At 47.0% G+C, this 20,199-nt stretch overlaps 1 protein-coding gene across 1 annotated transcript; it reads left to right on the top strand.

Moving 5' to 3' along the window:
• The first annotated feature begins 1,828 nt into the window (after positions 1–1,828).
• On the top strand, positions 1,829–7,515 carry LOC137809284 (uncharacterized). The gene is made up of 4 exons (XM_090297924.1): positions 1,829–2,323; positions 4,982–5,302; positions 6,631–6,869; positions 7,068–7,515. The coding sequence occupies exons 1-4, from the start codon at positions 1,829–1,831 to the stop codon at positions 7,513–7,515; spliced, it is 1,503 nt and encodes a 500-aa protein (XP_090154050.1).
• The last annotated feature ends 12,684 nt before the right edge of the window (positions 7,516–20,199 follow it).

Raw genomic sequence — 20,199 nt, 5'->3', positions numbered from 1 at the left:
GGGAGACGCCCCTACGAGGCGAGAAAACCCCAACCTAGGGGTCAAGCGGGAGGAAATCGTCCGGCTAGAGAAAGGGCCAGACCAGCAAGGTACGACTTCGTGGTGGAGTTGAAGGACCTGATTGCCGTACCTAATATAGTCGAAAGATTGAGGCGACCAGTGAAGACTGACAAGGTGTTAGGGCCTCGCAAGGACTCTTGGTGTGAGTTCCATGAAGCTTTCGGTCACCACATCAACAACTGCCTATCGTTGGGGTACCAGTTGGACGAGTTAGTAAAAAGCGTGTTCTTGAAGAATTATCTCGCTGAACCCGCCACGACCGCGGCCCTGCCAGAACCAGCGGAGGATCGAGCGCATGAGATGCCGGTCCATGGCGAAGTTCACACCATTTCTGGTGGTTTTTCGGGAGGGGGACCCACTGCATCCCAACGCAAGAAATATGCGAGGGGAGTAAATTCGATTGACGAAAAAATCTCAGGCGACCCGTGGGAGTCAGACCTCGTGTTCACGAGGGCGGACCTACGCGATGTCATCCCACACGACAATGACCCCGTGGTCATTTCGGTTGTCACAGCTGGAAGAAAGGTGCACAGGGTGCTAGTCGACCAGGGAAGTTCTGCAGATGTTATGTTCTGGTCGACTTTCAACAAGCTACGGTTGTCTCCCGACCTTTTGAAGCCCTACACCGGGTGCTTGTATGGGTTCGCTGACAACCAGGTGGAAGTACGTGGCTACTTGGAGCTGAGAACGACATTCACAGATGGAGCGGCCTCACGTACTGAAAGCATTTGGTACTTATTTGTAAACGCCAATTCGGCTTACAACATCCTGTTGGGAAGACCGGCGTTGAATAGGCTGAGAGCAGTATCCTCCACGTGCCACATGAAGATGAAGTTGCCAGATCTCAGTGGCAGGGTGATCGTCATCAAGTCAGATCAAGAAGAAGCGCGAAAATGCTATGAAAACAGTTTAAAGACAAAGAGAGGTGTGTTCATGGTATTCGAACGTCCACCGAGTTTAGACACGACGATGGAAGTAGAATCCTCGAGTGAGGCGACGCCTACGGAGTCACCGCCTGGCGAGGCCGCACCCGTAGGGGCGACGCCTAAAGCAGACGTGCACACGGAGGAGAGGCATGACGACGCTTTGCCAGTAGAAGAGGCGTCGCCTAGAGAGCATTATAAGGCGACACCCTCAAAAGAAGATAGTAGAGACCAACCGGCAGCCAATGTGCTGGAGAGACAGATTGGCGACAAAACGTTCAAGCTGGGGCGTCTGTTGAGCCAAGCGGAACAGGACCAAATGGCGGAGGTGATTTAACGCCACTTAGATGCTTTTGCGTGGTCCGCCTTAGACATGCCGGGCATCGACCCTGACTTTATGCCACCACCTTAGCATGGACACCACGGTTCGCCCTGTGCGACAGAGGAGGAGAAAGTTTAACGAAGAAAGGCGCCTCGTGGTGAAGGAAGAGACACAGAAGTTGTTGAGCGCTGGACACATCTGGGAAATCCAATACCCCGAGTGGCTGGCCAACGTCGTTCTGGTGAAGAAGGCAAACGGGAAGTGGAGGATGTGTGTGGACTTCATAGACTTGAACAAGGCATTCCCCAAGGATTCATATCCACTACCCAGCATTGACACCCTGGTGGATAGTGCCTCGGGTTGCGAGATGCTGAGCTTTTTGGACGCTTTTTCGGGATACAATCAGATCAAGATGCACCCGAGGGACGAGGGTAAAACAACATTCATGACAGAGACATGTAGCTACTGCTACAAAGTGATGCCGTTCGGGTTGAAGAATGCAGGCGCCACCTACCAGAGGTTAATGGACAAGGTCCTGGCGCCTATGTTAGGGAGGAACGTACAAGCCTACGTGGATGACATGGTGGTAGCTTCGCGCGATAGGAGGCAACATACAACAGATCTGGAAGAGTTTTTTGCCACCATCTCAAAGTATCGCCTCAAGCTGAACCCCGAGAAGTGTGTCTTTGAGGTTGAAGCAGGAAAGTTTTTAGGCTTCATGCTTACAAAGAGAGGAATTGAGGCAAACCCTGATAAGTGCGCAACCATCATTGCTTTGAGGAGCCCAACGTCAGTGAAAGAAGTGCAACAGCTGACAGGGCGAATGGCAGCGCTATCAAGGTTCGTTTCTGCGGGAGGAGAAAAGGGACACCCCTATTTCCAGTGCCTCAAGAGAAATAGCCGTTTTTCATGGACAGACGAGTGTGAAGCAGCATTCCTCAAGTTGAAAGAATACTTGGCAACGCCACCAGTGCTTTGCAAACCAGTGGCAAGCGTGCCCCTCCGATTCTACATTGCGGTAACGGAGCGGGCCATCAGTTCTATGCTAGTCCAGGAGCAGGACCAAGTACAGAGGGCCATCTATTTTGTGAGTAAGGCCTTGCAAGGCCCAGAGACGAGGTATCAGTCGCTGGAAAAGGCAGCCTTGGCCGTGGTATTCTCGGCCAGGAGGCTCCGCCACTACTTTCACAGTTTCACAGTAGTGGTGATGACGAACCTTCCCATCCAGAAGGTACTGCAGAAACCTGATGTATCTGGAAGGATGGTTCGCTGGGCGGTGGAGCTATCAGAGTTTGACATCCAATACGAGCCCAGAGGATCTATCAAAGGACAGGTATATGCGGATTTCGTTGCAGAGCTCTCACCCGGAGGCGACCAAGAGGTGGAGTCAGGATCGCAGTGGTTGCTCTCGGTCGATGGCTCTTCTAATCAACAAGGAAGTGGAGCAGGAATAGTCTTGGAGGGACCTAATGGTGTGCTGATCGAGCAAGCTCTACGTTTCGCTTTTCGCCACGTTACCAGAATTTTGTGGCTGAAGAGTCCAATGAAGAAAGGCGAGTGAACCTAGACTTACTAGACGAAGCCAGGGAGGAAGCAAGAATAAAGGCTGAGGCAGTAAAGAGAAGAGTGGAGAGACAGTATAGCTCCAAGGTGAAGTCGCGGCAATTCCAGGTTGGTGACTTAGTCATGAGGAAGGCTCACCCATATGAGTTAGAGAATAAGTTATCTCCCAAATGGACCGGACCCTTCAGAATCACCAAAGCCAAGGGGAATGGTTCATACAATCTAGAGACTTTGGAAGGAGGTCCCATTCCACGCAGCTGGAATGCGGCCAATTTGAAATTTTATTTCAGTTAAGTTATGTTAGTTAAGAATAATGAAATACAAGTTGTAAAGGGGACACTCTTTTTCCTCTCGGGGGTTTTTTAATGAGGTCACCCAATTAAAAAAGAAGTTCAAGAAAACTTTGTCTCAGTTTTTTTTCTCCTCCCACTCAAAGTGTAAGACCAAAGGTTAAAGAAATAAAAGACAAAGACTTAAGGCGGCGTCAGGCGTCGCCAAGATGAGGCATCGCCAAGGAGGGGGCGTCGCTAAAATGAGATGTCGCCAAGGTGGAACATCGCCAAGATGAGGCACCGCCAAGATGAGGCGTCGCCAAAATGAGAGTCGCCAAGGTGAGGCGTCGCCAAACGTAGGCATCGCCAAATGGGGAGCAGACATCAGAGTTCGAAGCAAGTAGTAAGAACACATGCGTGCTCCTAGAGGTCAAGATGACAGGTATGTCCAACACAAGGTGCAATCCGGGAGCTTAGTCCCTGGGCAGGGGTTAAGGGATTCCTTCGGGACGCCCCCTCCTCAGGTATGAATAGCTAGCCCCGGTATCAGATGTTTGATAAGGTAAAATCCAGGAGTTTTAGTCCTTGAGTAGGGGTTAAGGGATTCCTTTGGGACGCCCCCTCCTCAAGTATGAATAACTAGCCCCAGTATCAAATGGGAACACTTAGCCTTGGTGTTTTTAGACACCCTGAGGACGATACGGCGCTGTTATACAGGCCTCTCCATGGGCGTGGGCACCGAAGCGCGACTTTGTCCCAAGTGTTAAACACGCTAAGGACACCTAGAGCATGTCTCTCCTTGAGCGTGGACACTCAATACAGATGAAATAAGCCCTCCTAAACACAATGGAGGGGAGTGCCAGAGGTAACGCACGCAGCATGACATAGGAAGCAGAAGTAGACGCGAGCATGCAAGGATAAAGCAGGTAGCGTTTAAGCGTAAATCAAGCGTAAAACAAGAGTTATGATTACAAATGAAGTTCATAATAGTTGCTAAGTGAACGAAAGACAATCATGGCCACCCTGCAGTGGCCTCCGGAGTCTAAACAGGATGATGATGAAGCCCCGTGCTCGGACCTCAACGCCTGGGCCAGCAGCGATCTTTGTTGTCGGTTTATCTTCGAACCTGCACCAAAAGAGACAAGCATGGTGAAAGACGGGCACAAACCAAGGCACCACAAGATAAATCATGCAAAAACCCAATAAAGGAAACCTCTTAAGAGGCCTGGACTTCAGGGCCCTTGCCTCCTTCACCCAGTACAGTGGAAAGCCGTCAAGGGCGGAGGGCACGAGGTCGGAACAGCAAATCTTAAAGAACTTGCCCTTCCACCCTGTGAAGGAGTGTTGGAAGGGGGTTAGGAGGACCCTGCCGGGAACATTGCTGAGGGTCACCCAAAGGTTGTTTCTTTGCCTTTTCACCTCAAAGAAGTGAAGAAAGATGTCCACAATATAAGGCACTGATGGCGTCGCCCCCCGATACCCACGGGTAGGAAAGACTGTGGAGGGGACGAAATAGCCAGAAGCCAAGTTAGAGAGAAGAGAAAGATGGCTTTAAGGTCGTAGTTATCCCTAAGTTGGGTTACGACGTTGTAAGGCCCTCCACAGAGAATAGCGATCAAGTCAGAAGAACACATGACAGTGAGTATCGAATCATCAGGGGGTACACGTTGCCCTGAGAGTTTGCTAAGGTACGCGTTTACTTAGCTTACGTTTCGAACGCTTTAAAGCACTTTAAACGCTTTAAATGCTTTGAACGTTTTCAACGTGATGAACGTTTTTAAGCGCCTTAAATGCGCTTTAAGACGCTTTAAATGTGCTTTAAGATGCTTTAAATGCTTTAGACGTTAAAAAGGAGCTTTAGGCGTTTGAGACGGGGGATCCGAGTTTTCACAGTTCACGGGGTTGCGGAGGAGGCCTCGTTTGGAGAAGCCAATGAGGCGACGACTAGGAGAGAAGGAAGCGAAGACCAACCGTGGAACAACGTGGTGGAGAGAAAGATTGGTAGCAGGGCATTCAAGCTAGGACGCTTGTTGAGCCAGGAGGAACAGGATGAAGTGGCAGCCGTGATCGCGCGCCACTTAGATGCGTTTGCATGGTCCGCCTCAGACATGCCACATATCGACACAGACTTTTTGTGCCACCGCCTCACCATGGACGCCAAGGTTCGCCCTATACGACAGAGGAGGAGGAAATTCAACGAGGAAAGGCGCCTCGTAGTAAAGGAGGAAATGCAGAAATTTTTAAGTGATGATCACATCAGGGAGATACAATACCCTGAGTGGCTAGCCAACGTCGTCCTGGTGAAGAAAGCAAATGGGAAGTGAAGGATGTGCGTCGACTTCACAGATTTTAACAGAGCTTGCCCCCAAAGATTCGTATCCGCTACCCAGCATCGACGCATTGGTAGACAGCGCCTCGTGCTGCAAGATGCTGAGTTTCTTGGATACATTCTCAGGTTACAATCAGATCAAGATGCATCCAAGGGATGAGAGTAAAACGGCGTTCATGACAGAGACGTGTAGTTACTGTTATAAGGTGATGTCATTTGGGCTGAAGAATGCAGGCACCACCTACCAGAGGCTAATGGACAAGGTCCTTGCACCCATGCTGGGAAGGAACGTGCAGGCTTACGTAGATGACATGGTGGTGACTTCGCATGAGAGAGGGCAACACGCAACGGATCTGGAAGAGCTGTTTGCTACCATATCCAAGTATCGCCTCAAGCTGAACCCTGAGAAGTGTGTCTTCGGGGTCGAGGCGGCTATGTTTTTGGGGTTTATTCTCACAGAGAGGGGGATAGAGGCAAACCCTGATAAGTGTGCAGCCATAATTGCCATGAGGAGCCCAACCTCAGTGAAAGAAGTGCAGCAGCTAACTGGGCGGATGACGGCTTTGTCAAGATTCGTGTCTACCGGAGGTGAGAAGGGCCACCACTATTTCCAGTGCCTCAAGAGAAATAGCCGTTTCACGTGGACAGATGAGTGCGAAACAGCATTCCTCAAGTTAAAAGAGTACTTGGCGACGCCACCAGTGCTTTGCAAGCCACAAACAGGCGTCCCCCTTCGTTTGTACTTCGCTGTGACTGAGTGGGCCATCAGTTATGTGCTTGTCCAGGAGCAGGAGCAAGTGCAGAAGCCCATCTACTTTGTGAGCAAGGCTTTGCAAGGCCCAGAGATGAGATACCAGTCGTTGGAAAAGGCGGCGTTGGCAGTAGTGTTCTCCGCCAGGAGGCTACGCCACTATTTTCACAGTTTCACAGTGGTGGTGATGACGAACCTCCCCATTTAGAAAGTACTTCAGAAGCCAGATGTAGCTGGGAGGATGTTTCGTTGGGCAGTGGAGTTGTCAGAATTTGATATTTAGTACAACCCAGGGGATCAAAAGACATGTCTATGCAAATTTCGTCGCAGAACTCTCACCCGGAGGCGCCCCAGAGCTGGAGTTAGCATCATAGTGGTTGCTCTCAGTGGATGGGTCCTCCAACCAACAGGGGAGTGGTGCGGGAATAGTTTTGGAGGGGCCTAACGGGGTTCTGATCGAGCAAGCCATACGCTTCGCCTTCAAAGCAAGCAATCACCAAGCTGAATACGAGGCGCTGATAGCTGGAATGCTCTCGGCCAAAGAGATGGGCGCGCAGAGTCTCGTGGTGAAGAGCGATTCACAATTGGTCACAGGGCAGGTGATTGGGGAGTATCAGGCAAAGGACCCAAGGATGGCGGCCTATCTGAAGTATGTCCAGGTGTTGAAAGGAGTGTTTGTCGCTTTTAAGCTGGTGCATGTCCCAAGAGAACAGAATGTCAGAGCTGACCTGCTTGCCAAGCTGGCCAGCTCAGGCAAGGGGGGAAGGCAGAGGACAGTCATCCAGGAAACGCTCAAAGCGCCGCGAAGGTTTGTGGAAGATAACAGGGTGGATGTTCTTCACATTAGCACAGTAAGAGCAAAGCCAAGGAGCCATCGTTCCTTGACCCAAGATACGGCAAGGACACCCCGCATTAGCACATATGCGGCCTCGCCCGAAGAAGAAAAGCAGGCGCAGGTATGTGTTTTGGAAGAGGGAGACATGTGGATGACGCCTTATAGGCGGTATATTGCATATGGGATCCTCCCAGCAGAGCCTGGAGAGGGAAAGAGGATAAAGAAGAATTCTGTAAGGTACACTCTCGTGGATGGAGTGCTATTCAGGCATGGGTTCACGCACCCAATTCTGACATGTGTGAGTGGTGACGAGTGTACAAGGATCATGTCGAAACTCCACGAGGGAATTTGTGGAAGTCATGTGGGAGGAAGATCATTAGCCTCGAAGGTAATTCGCGCAGGATTTTATTGGCCCTCGATGTGGGAAGATTGTGTAATATATGCCCAGCGATGCAAGTAGTGCCAGATGCATGCTGACTGGCATAAGGCGCCTCCAGAGGAGTTGAGGTTGATTCACAGCCCATGGCCCTTCCACACATGGGGATTCGACATTCTGGGACCTTTCCCCCTGGCGATAAGGCAGATGAAGTACTTGATAGTAGCCATCGAGTACTTCACGAAGTGGATAGAAGCAGAACCGGTGGCCCAAATCACTGCACATAAGGTACAACACTTTGTGTGGAAGAACATTGTGTGTCGTTTCGGGGTGCCAAGGCGTCTCGTCTCAGATAATGGCACTCAGTTTGCGAGCCAACAGTTGCGGAAGTTGTGTGCAGAGGTAGGAATCAAGCAAGTGTTTGCATCATTCGAACACCCTCAGACGAATGGGCAGGTAGAATCAGCAAATAGAGTTTTGCTGAGGGGGTTGAAGAGAAGATTAGAGAAAGCCAAAGGAGCGTGGGCAGAAGAAGTGCCAAGTATTGTGTGGGCTTACCACACCACGCCTCAATCTTCCACCATGGAGACACCTTTCAGCTTAGTATACGGGTCAGACGTTATGATCCCAGTAGAGATCCACGAGAGTTCTCCGCGTTTCCTATGTTTTGTGGCAGAAGAATCCAATGAAGAAAGAAAGGTGAACCTAGATCTGTTAGACGAGGCCAGAGAAGAGGCGAGAATAAAGGCTGAGGCCGTGAAGAGAAGAGTGGAGCGTCAGTACAACTCTAAGGTGAAGCGGCGACAAATCCAAGTGGGTGACCTGGTCATAAGGAAGGCCCATCCGTATGAGTTGGAGAATAAGTTGTCTCCCAAGTGGACCGGGCCCTTCAGAGTGACCGAAGCCAAGGGAAATGGTTCGTACAATCTAGAGACCCTAGAGGGAAGCACCATCCCACGCAGCTGGAATGCGGCAAATTTAAAGTTTTATTTTAGTTAAATTGTAAAAGGGACACTCTCTTTCCCTCTCAGGGGTTTTTAATGAGGTCACTCAAGTAAAAAACAAAGTTCAAAGCAAACCTTATCTTAGTCTTTCCCCTCACATGATGTAAGATCAAAGATTAAAGGAACGAAAGACAAAGACTCAAGGCATCGCCGGGCGTAGACGTTGCCAGGCGTAGGGATCACCCAAGGCAAGCACCGCCAAGACGGGGTGTCGCCAAGCTGAGGCGTCACCAAGATGAGGCATCACCAAGATAAGGCATCGTCAAGATGGGGTGTCACCAAGATAAGGCGTCGCCAAGATGAACTATCGCTAGGCTGAGGCGACGCCCGGTGTAGGCATCGCCAGATAAGGGAGCAGGTGTCAAATTCAGAGCAAGTAGCAACAGCGCATGCTCATGCCCAGAGCAGGAATTCAAATGTATGTTCAGTATAAGTTAAAATCCGGGTGCCTAGTCCCTGAGCAGGAGTTAAGGGATTCCTTCGGGACGCCCCCTCCTCAGGTATGAATAGCTAGCCCCGGTATCAGATGTTAGACATAAGTTGAAATCCGGGTGCCTAGTCCCTGAGCAGGGGTCAAGGGATTCCTTCGGGACGCCCTCTCCTCAAGTATGAATAGCTAGCTCCGGTGTCTGATGTTTAGACACCTCGCAAGGAAGTGGCGGGGGGCGTTTCCTTCGAGCGTGGGCATCAGACGGTAAGAAGTTGCGGAGCAGTGGAGAACCAGGTCACTTGGTGTTTTCAGACACCCTGAGGACGATATGGCGCTGCTGTGGCAAGACTCTCCTCAAGCGTGGGCACCAAGTGCACAGAGATAAGGGTTAAGTTGCCTTGGTGTTTTAGACACCTCGTGGACGATACGGCACTGTTGTATAGGCCTCTCCACGGGCATGGGCACCAAAGCGTGACTTTTGTCCCAAGTGTTTAGACACGCTGAGCACACCCAGAGCAGGTCTCTCCTCGAGCGTGGACACCTAGTACAGGTAAGATAAGTCCTTCACGCCCTTGAGTGATGTTGAGGCCATAGCACAGATAAGTCCTCCTCGCCCTCGAGCGACGTTGAAGCCCAAGAGATGAACAGGTAAAGACCTCCCTCGCCCTCGAGCGACGTCGAGGCCCCGGATGAATAGATAAGTCCTTCTCGCCCTTGAGCGACATCGAAGCCAGAAGAGAGATGAGACCCTTTTCTCATCCTAAGCAATGGTGAGGCCAGTAATGCCCTTGGCAGCAAGCGCCTCAGGATTCAAGACAGGTAAGTAAAGAGCAGGTTGAAGATTCTCATAATCTCAGAAGAAAAGAAAAATTCGAGGAGTAAGGAGGATAAGCATAAAAACACAAGTTATCAGAGACAAGATAAAGACGCGAAGTTAAATCCTCCCTTGCCTTTGGGCAATGACGAGGCAGGCGACGCCTTCATGAGGAAGATTCCTCGTAGAAACGAAGGTCAAGTAGAGTTCTAAACGAAAGATCACGAGAAGGGTATGTATTGCGACTAAGAAGGGAAGAGTAAGGAAGAAGGTCACATGCTACCTAAAGAGTTAGAGTCGAAAGCGATGAAGAGATGTATCGAGGGTAACACATTCGATATGGTAAAGAAAACAGAAGCAGATAAAGGTGCAAGGAAGGTTGAGATCGCACGAGAATTTAAAGGCGACGTTCGAATGACATTCAAGCAAATAAAGTTAAGTGTCAGAAGTACAAGTAAAGTTTAAAATATTGTAAAAACAAATTTACAAGCAAGTTAGAAGTCTATTGAGGGCGGTTCATTCTCCAAGGTCGAGGGGCACCACCCTCCCGTCAACGATATGATTGCCAGGGTCACATTTGGAAGTATTAATCCCTGGGTTCTCACATGAGGCTTGGGCCAGAGCCTCTTTGAACCCCTCATCAAAAGTGTCGGCCATATCGCCGAGGAGGTCTCGGTTGGCTTTCTCCAACTCCTCGATCTTGGAGTCCTTGGTCGCTAGCTGCTTTTCCAAGAATTCCTTCTCCACCTGAACCTTGTTCACTTCAGCTTGAGATTTGTCATGTTCAGCTTGGAGAAGGCGGAGAGTTTCAATCTTTGCAACTAGCTCCCCCTCAACCTCGTTCAGCTTCACCCCAAGGGCCTTGGAGGATTTAGCCACCTCCCTCAGAGCAGCCACCTCCGCCTGCAGAGGGGCCATGGAGCCCAGAAGGTCGGCGTGCTTCTGGTCAGCCTCGCGTAGCCTCAGGGTGGCCGCTTCCTCCACCTTCCGATTCTCCGGCAGGGAGGTCTGGTAAACATCCTCCAGCTTCAGCTTTTCCTCCTTCAGGGAGGCCACCTCTCGCTTGAGAGCCTGAAGGGTTTGCATCTCGATGGCCTTGGTTTTAGCTTGTGCGCGCCAATCGAGTGCGATAGCCAGGAAGGCCCCCGTGTAGTAGGGCATATGATGGAGATCAAGCCCAAGAGGACATGGAGGCCAATCAACAAGATCAAGAGGAGGTGGAGGCACAAATAGAAGACGCCCATGGAGGTCAAAGTCCACCTCAAAGGATTAGAAGAAGCATGTTCAAAGCTTTGGGAGCTAGAGGACATTTATTTTCTCTTTTTGTAATTTCTTTAGTTGAAGGTGCTTAGAGGGAAACATTAGAAACCTCTTTTGTTTTAGCATCTTTTAGGCTTTAGTTAGGAGCTTTAGGGGGATGTATTAGTAGATAGGTGTAGGAGTAGAATAGGAGGTGCCAAAGTGAAGGAAAGAGTCACACCTTCCTCATGCATGGAATAGGCGCCGGTTTTGAATAGTTTTAGGAGGGAATTTTGAATTCTCTTAGCTTTATTTTTCAGCACCTTACGCTATAAATAGAGGTGCTCTCCTTGTAAAATTCAGATTGGAATTAATCTAAGAAAACTCTACTCAAATTTTGAGTGAACTTTGGAGAGCTTTAAGCCTTCTTCTCTAGTCTTATCTTGATGGATCAATGGAGTCCTCAAGTGGCGGCATCACTCTCATCTAGGAGCATTCCACACTTCTAGTGGCGAGATCATCCATCCTCCTTCCATCTTCATGAGCATTCTCTTCTCCTTCCTTCCTTCTCTTTCAATTGTTCATGTTGTCTTGTGTTCTTGAGCTTTTTGGTTCGGTTATTTTAATTTTCCAATAAGTATGTTCTGTTCTTGTCTTTTAATTTCAATTCTGTTCGGTCCTTTTAATTTTACCTCTCTTTGTTGATTCAATTTGACAATATGTGGAGCATCCAAATGAGTATGGGATTTGGTACTAGTTTTTGGTGAGTTCTTGTCTTAGAACAATGATCCAACTCTAAGAAAAGTGCCTCTATAATGTCCAGCTCAAGGTGATTCCTAAGAATGTCAAGAATCATTCTCTATATGGCTAGTGGAATCACATCATGTGGTATCATGAGTCTTAGGTTCATTCTTGTTTAATTGTTGAGTTGTGTGCACTTTATTTCAAGAGCTCTTTTAATTTCTTGCAATTTAAGTTTCTGTTTTAGAATTTTAATTGAGTATTCTTGCTGTTTTTCTTTTACACCACGAATTCTGGAGACCTTGGAAAGGTCCATCCCCTCGAGGCATTAGTTTGGACTTTCTTTGAGTAGGAAAACGATCCTTCCTCAAGTGAAGCCAAACCCAATCGCCCTCATCAAACAACAATGCTTTTCTCATTTTATTGGCAAGTTCAGCATACTTGCCAACCTTCTTCTCAATTCTCTTCTTGATGTCTTTTTGCAAAGTTTTCACAAAAGAAGCCTTTTCATCCCCATCTTTGCACAAGACATCTCCAAGAAGAGGAATAGGAAGAAGATCAAGAGGTGTTAGGGGATTAAACCCATAGACCACCTCAAAAGGAGAATGGGAGGTGGTAGAATTTACTACTCGGTTATATGCAAACTCAACATGGGGTAGTAAATTCTCCCACACTCTAGGATTCCCCGAAATAAAGCATCTCAATAGTTGTCTCAAAGTTCTATTCACCACCTCGGTTTGACCATCAGTTTGTGGGTGGCAAGTGGTAAAAAATAAAAGCTTAGTTCCCAGCTTGCCCCACAAGGTCTTCCAAAAGTGACTCAAGAACTTAGGATCTCTATCGGACACTATAGACCTAGGAATCCCATGCAAGCGAACCACTTCTTGGAAGAAGAGGCTTGCAATGTGGCATGCATCATCCACTTTGTGGCAAGGAATAAAGTGAGCCATCTTTGAAAAACGATCCACTACCACAAAAATGGAGTCCTTTCCCTTTGATGTCTTGGGTAAGCCTAAGATGAAATCCATAGATATATCTACCCAAGGCATTGAAGGGATAGGAAGAGGAGTATAAAGACCATGGGGATGCATTTTAGACTTAGCTTTGCGGCAAGCTATGCATTTATCACACAAACTATGAACATGTTTATGCATATGAGGCCAAAAGAAATGTTCATGCAACACATCCAAAGTTTTAGCAACCCCAAAATGTCCCATTAAACCCCCTTCATGAGCTTCTCTAACAGGAGATAATCTAATAGAGCTTTGGGGAACATAAAGACGTTTTCCTTTAAAAAGAAAGCCATCTTGAATAAAAAAATTTGTGATTCCTAAGAATGTCAAGAATCATTCTCTATATGGCTAGTGGAATCACATCAGCATACCTTCCTTCTTAGCCTCGCTATATGAGCTCCTTGGCGACCTCTCATTGAACCCCCTCATCAGTTGCATGATGGTAGGGGGAATCGTCAAGACCTATGGGGCGGAAGCTTGAGGCGCAGTTTGTGTTGGTGGGGGTGTGGATTCTGCCCCCTCCTCTTGGCCTGCTTGTGGTGGGGGAGATGTGGCACTGGGAGGGTTGTCCCACAGCGACTCTCCATGTTGGGGGGAGGCAGATCATGAGGAGATGACCCTGTTGGTCCTCCTCCTCTTGAAGACTTGCCCCTCGCCAGAGTCTTCGTCATCAGGGGGCCACGAGGACACCCTTACCCTTGTCAAGGGGGGCTGGGGTGAGGTTGGCAGCCACAGCCAGTGGGACTACAACAATTGGTGGGGGTGAGTTAGGTGTTTGAAGGGAATGGGGAGAGTTGGGAGTTTGAGTGGTGAATGGTGTTGGCGAGGTGGGAAGGTTGGACTCAGTGATGGGGGTGCTGGAGGCGCCAGCCTTCGCAGATGTCTCCTTGGGGCGAGCCCTCAAGGTCTTGGCCAGTGCAATTCGCCTCGAGGAGTCCATCACTGATGCTGCACCAGACAAACAAAGGAGCAAGAGGTTAGAGTTAATACCAGTTAAAAGCACATATAGCACATACAAAAGTCTGGGGCAGATAAGCAACACACACAGCAATCAGAGAAAGCACATCAAGAGGCAAATATAAAGAAGACAAGTAGGGGTGTAGATTTTCCTACCGAAGTACGTGGAAAGGGCGCTCGCGTTAAACTCGCAAGCTATGAGTTTCACGGTGCTGAAGATGACTCCCAGGCCGGCTAAAGCCACACATACCTCCCTATCAGTGGAGGTTAATTCATCCAAAGATTTGGGCTTAAGCAGCTTTGGCTTTTCCACCCAATATAAGGGGAAGCCGTCCAGGGCGGAGGGGTCATGTTTGGTGCAACACACCCTGAAGAAATTGCCCTTCCACCCCTTGTACGAGTTCTGGAAAAGGGTGAGGAGTATCCTGCCAGCGACTCCAGAAAAGCTCACCTAGAGGTTTTTCCCTTGTTTCTTCACTTCAAAGAAATGAAGGAAGACGTCCACTGAGGGCAGAATGCCCAAGTACCCACACAGAATCTCGAAGGCCCTGATGAATGCCCAGCTGTTGGGGTGTAGCTGGGCAGGGGCTGTGTTGATTTCGGTGAGCAGCTCCCTCTTAAAGGCTGTAAAGGGAAGGCGCAGACCGACGTGTTTGAATACCGTTTGGTAAAGAAAGAAAAAGGGTTTCCCGCTGTTCGACTTATCGTCCACGCAGACCGGCTCCCCGGGGGTGCCGTGACGAACGGAGACGTGGACGCTGCCGAAGGCATTGAAGTTGTATAGTCGTGGGTCGCCCTAATGGTCCTCCACGTCCCCAACGGTGGTTAAGGTTGTGCATTCAGCTAAGAGCTCATCAGAGGCCCAGGGGTACTGAACCCTATAGTTGATCCCGGGGTGAGGAGGATTGCCAGTTGTTTTGGTGCGTGCCATAGATTGATGAAGAAGCTGAAGAATGGAGAAGAGGAAAGGTTCAGTGAATAGGGTTAAGGGGAAAAAGGGGAAATAAACCCTAAGAAGACCCCTACCCACGCGAGAAATCCAGAAAATAGGGGAGAACGACGAAATGCGAAGGAAAGGAGTAGAACATAAGAAGTGCAGAAAATTAAACAGACCCAGGCAAGTATAAGAGTAATACAGTAAAGAAGAGGGGTCATCGGAGTAGAAAAACCATACCTTTTGTGGTTGGGAGTTGCAAAGGTATGAGCTTTCGTGGAGGGGAAGAACGCAAGAGTCGCAAGGTCTCAGAGAAGAAGATGAACAGTGATGAGAATACAAAAAGTGATAGAACAGTGCTTCGAGCGCGCGTTTTTGAAAGTTATAACGTTAACTCGAGAAGCGCTAACGACACGCATCCTTAGCCGTAGGATCGTGCCACGTGTCGAGAGATTAATGCGCAACTTAAAACGTACCTCTTCAGCGTAGAGAATGTCACGTCAGCAGCGCAAAGAATGTCACGTCAGCCGCTCCGAAAATGCCACGTCATCAGAGTGCCACGTGGATAATAGGGCGAGGCCTTAGTCTTTTCGCTAAAAACAAGTATCAGCTCAAGACTCGGGAGCTTGTGTACCGTCTCGTCCCCGGGCGTTGACCAAAGTCAAAGTCAAAGTCAACGCTAAATCAAAGGTCAACATATGGTGGGACCCCTAAAGGGGGCCATGGGAAGAAAGTCAACAGGTTGACCGCTTGAGGCGTCGCCAGGGTGAGGCATCGCCAAAGTGAGGCGTCGCCAGGTGTAGGCATCGCCAGGTTAAGGTGTCGCTAGGATAAGACATCAACGGTGTCACCCCCCGATACCCACGGGTAGAAAAGACCATGGAGGGGGCGACACCACGAGAGGCCTCAGTACCTCAGAACAGTATTAAAGAAAAGAGACAGGTGGCTTCAAGGCCATAGTTCCAGTACCAGTGAGGTGTAACCTGACTTGTGAAGTACCCACGCCACCTCTGGGAGACCCATGGGACATATACGACCCGTGAGAGGGCCACGCCCAGGGGCAAACCATGTGCATGGTACGAGAGAAAGGTATATACACCCCTAGGGCAAGTGACTAGAGGTTGGGGCGCATGAGTTGGCACCCAAAAAAGTCACCCCTTGTGCCAGATGCACTTCGATGAAGGAGGACTTACACGATGGATTATCCCTAAGGTGGGTTACGACGCTGTAAGGCCCTCCATAGAGAATAGCGATCAAGTCAGAAGAACACATGGCAGTAAGTACCGAATCATCAGGGGGTACACGTTGCCCTGAGAGTTTGCTAAGGTACGCGTTTACTTAGCTTACGTTTCGAACGCTTTAAATGCTTTGAACGTTTTAAACGTGTTGAACGTTTTTAAGCGCCTTAAATGCGCTTTAAGACGCTTTAAATGCTTTAGACGTTAAAAAGGAGCTTTAGGCGTTTGAGGCGGGGGATCCGAGTTTTCACAGTTTACACACACACTCTAGTTGCTTGCTCGCGCACCCACTGTACGCACAGGCAATTAGGGTAGCACTCAGTTACTCAGTTATTAGACCACCTTCAGAGCACCCAGTCACGGTGTTCCGATACGCAGGTGTATCACTTTAATGTTTCTCGCCAGCTGACTTGATCATCGGAGTGCAAACGGCCGCGAGGGTGCCCCTTTGTTCACTTCTTTTCAGGTACACACAGACGGTGTAGAACGAAGGTGCCCTAACTCGTGAGGACAAGCCACGCGCAAAGACGTCCCTGGTCAACCGGCAGGAACAATACAAAACTAATATTATAATCACAAAAAATTATAATATAATTATTTAAAATAATACATTAATAAAGTAATGATTCAATACTATAGATAATAGGTGTACCGCCCTGGTGGTCGGGTATGATGACGTGGCATCCTGCTACAGTGTAGGCGTGTTGACAAGGCGCCAGGTTGGCAGAAGGGAAGGAAGTCGGGGGGCACGCGTAGTCGCCAGTTGTTAAGCTGGCGTGTTCCGATTTCCAGCTTACCAGAATGGGCGATCGCCAGGTTGAAGATGAAGTCGCCAGATGTAGACTCAGGCGACCAAGAAGTCAGAGATGCCAGAATAAGCACATCGCCGAAGATGAAGGAGAAGCAGATTATGAAGGCGGCCGGCGAGACCACAGGGAAGGTGTATGAAGGCCCTAACTCGCCAGTTCCAGTAGAGATCGCACTCCTAAGTTAGTTATGCACTGGGCAGTACCATGCATAAGTAACTTAGCCAAAATGAGAGTAGAAGCAGCGCCAAGTCAGGGAGCCTCCAGATGATGGCACGTGTACAGTTGGATGCGAGCCACGTGTCCAAGTCTGTAACTGCCAGGAGAGAGAAAGCCACCAGGTATATAAGAGTTCTTAACAAACTTTCTGAGGTACGCACGTTCAGTTCATACACTTTACGCTTGCGAGTGATAGAGCTGATTGTGAGAGAGGATTTGCACGGTTCCAGTTCTCTTAGTTTTTGGTGATACCGTCACTGACTTGAGCGTCGGAGTGCGATCGGCCGCAGCGGCGCCGTATCGTTTCTTTGCAGGTTCTTGAAGTAGATCCCGAGAGGAACGGAGGTGAGAAGCGGTGCGCACGTCGATCCATTGACGAGGCATTCTCCAGCGTTCCGGTCAACAGGCAGGATCAATAGGTAATATAATAATAGGTAATATTATGTTAATAAAAATAAATTATAATTATTAATAATAATAAAGTGTTAAGATATAAAAAAATATATAGAATCATAAAAAGAGATTATTAAATAGAAATTAATTTTAGAAAAAAAAATAATTAGTTGTTATATTGACTATATTACATATTACAAAAATTATTGGTATCTAAATTGGTTTTTATTATTGATTAATAGTTTCTAAATTTGTATCTAATTAGCTACTAAAGTTTTAGATACAATTATTTAGATTTTAAATTTAGTATCTAAATTCTTGGTAGCTAATTAGATATCTAATTAGCTTTAAAAATCATTGAACTAAAATTGTATGTGATAAGTACAAGTTTGGTACAATCTGGTTTAACTGAAATTTTACATAGCAAGTAAGAATTCAATTATATAGCATTATACAAATCAATTTTCACATGCACAATTTCAACACAATTATATTTTTTCTACTAATTAAAATCGTATGCACCAAATACACTTTCTTCACAAATGTCATTTGCACCTAATTTACTCAGAGTTCTTTAAAAAAAATTGAACTCTTCACATACACCAAATTCTAAAATAAAATAAAAATTATCCATTTACAGTAATATGCAATTAAATTACATCCTTCTAATAATTCACTTTTAATTTTATTTATTTTTTATTGATAAAAAATATTCATACTTTTGTATTTTTTTCATTCAATTCAATATTACCTCATAACTATTAATATGCTTTTTATCTTTCTTATGAGTATGATCTTAGTTCCTTTATGGGAACAGGATGCATGGTTGAGTCCGCCATGTTCCTTTCTCTATTTGCAATCATATTCAGACACTTCATAACTGCTTAAGAACAACAATTTCCCATGTGTATTTCTTTGGGCTCTCTAAATATGGAGCAAGAGGACTTCTGTGTGTGGGGCAAGGACCCTTCAAGTATGTTCTCGGTTAAATCCACGTATGAGTTCTTGAAAAGTAAAGCTAATTACAATTTTGATGCCTTCTTCAAACAGTTGTGGTAGGTTAAAGCTTTTACCAATGGTTTGACTACTGCATGGAGAGTTCTTTTGGATAAAATGCCAACTCGTAGCAGCTTAAGTAGAAGAGGAGTGGTAGTTGGCTCCTCTGGATGTGGGTTATGTCAAACTTCGGAAGAGACTTCTCAACACCTATTCTTGGAATGCTTCGTGGAACAACAGGTGTCATCTTTATGTCTTAGATGGATCCAACATAAGGATTTGAAGTCTCACTTTGTTAACTTTCACCTGGTGCATTTGAGCACCAAGCAAAATCTGGTCTGGAAACGTTTGTAGGTGACAATAGTGAGGAGCATATGGGAATAAAGAAATGTTGTTATCTTTAAGCGAGGGAAATCTAACATGGAAGAAATCTTCCATCAGGCACAACTCAGATCGTGGCTTTGGATGAAAAATAGGGTATGTTCTTTCAACTTTTCCTTCTCAGATTGACTCTTAAATCCTGAACTGTGTAAAAAAGTTACAGGTGATGATCGGAAGTTCTATCACCTGTTAAGATTCTATTCAACACAAGGGGAGTGGAGTTCTGTTCTACCTATACAATTTAGGTTATGAATCATCTCAACGGTAGGGGCTGAGGGTGTATGGTAGTTTTTGTTGCTTTGTAGAGGCTATATGGTAGCTTTGTTGATGATGTTGTTAGTCAATCAGTTGGGACTGCTAGGATGGGATGTGGATGGAGAGGTTTTATCCTGGACTCTTCTGGTTTATGTCTTTGCTTTCTTTGCTTCCTTAAAGCTACACCAGACAACAAATGGTGTGGTCTTAAGTAAATTGCAAAGAGCATCTGTTGGTAGGGTTTTCTCTCTGGGGCCTGGTAAGTCTTTGTTCTAGTCTTGTGCGGAGCAAACAGCATATGCTATGATGGTTTCTGTTGTGGGGGGCCTAGAGGCGTGCAAATGTTTGTGAGGGGCATTGGTTATATGGGATGTGTGTCCTACGACTCAAACACTAGGAAGCTAGTGTTATAACTAGTTTTTTGGGAGTTGTTTTCTGGTTTTAACTGCATTTTTAAGCATTGGACTTCTTTGTTGGCAGAGTTCTCCCCTTGGTGGATGATCAATAATTAGTGGTCATCTCCTTCTAAGATGGATAAAATGGTGTTTGTCTATAGGCATTGGATATCTAGTTTTCTGCATATTATGAGTGGAGGGGAGCTCCTAATCTTTGGCAGAGATGCTATCACCTGTAGTGGTTTTGTGGTTTATGCTCTAAAAGGGAGCTAATTTTGGTTGGTGTAGGTGTTGGTCACCCTGTCGCTAAGGCAGACTTCCTTTATGAATTAGAGGTGAATCAAAGTATGTGCAGATTCGTCCTCAAGTTCCTTATGATTTGTCTGCTGGAAGATGCTTATTCTTTAGTTTTGGTAGTCATGGTGCAGATGAAGGATTTGATAAAGGTTATATCTATCCAAGGGTACCTTAAAATGTATTGGGATCTTGGAAGCCGTGAGCATTGTCCAAAATGCCAACTCTTGCATGTAAGCAGAAGTGTTGGCCTCCCTTTTGGATGTTACAGACCCAACCTAAGTGCAATCAGGGTAATAGTGCTAAGCACACGATTTTTGTGCAGCTTTTTATGCCTGTTGTCAAAAATGTTTTTTGTGCAGTTTTTTGTGCATAATTTGGCAGCAACATTGGCAACTCTATTTCTCTTTCTACCTGTGATTTGTAGTTTTGGTTGCCTCTTACTCTTTTTTGTGAAAGTTAGTTCTTGTACAAGGGTTGACACTATAAAAAATTGTGTATAAAGTGGCGGTTTTAATATGACAGTTATTATTAACCGTCACAAGTTTCTATATAATATGACATTTTAGTAACCGCCACAATTATCTTTCAGAATGTATCATTTTGAACTGTCACAATCATTCCCCAGAGTAAAATTCCTGTGTTTTCCTTCCCTCCAT

This window comes from Phaseolus vulgaris, chromosome 2, assembly GCF_051622355.1.
Source record: "Phaseolus vulgaris cultivar YP4 chromosome 2, ASM5162235v1, whole genome shotgun sequence".
Classification (NCBI taxonomy): Eukaryota; Viridiplantae; Streptophyta; class Magnoliopsida; order Fabales; family Fabaceae; genus Phaseolus; species Phaseolus vulgaris.
This window is presented reverse-complemented; position numbering and strand designations above follow the sequence as displayed.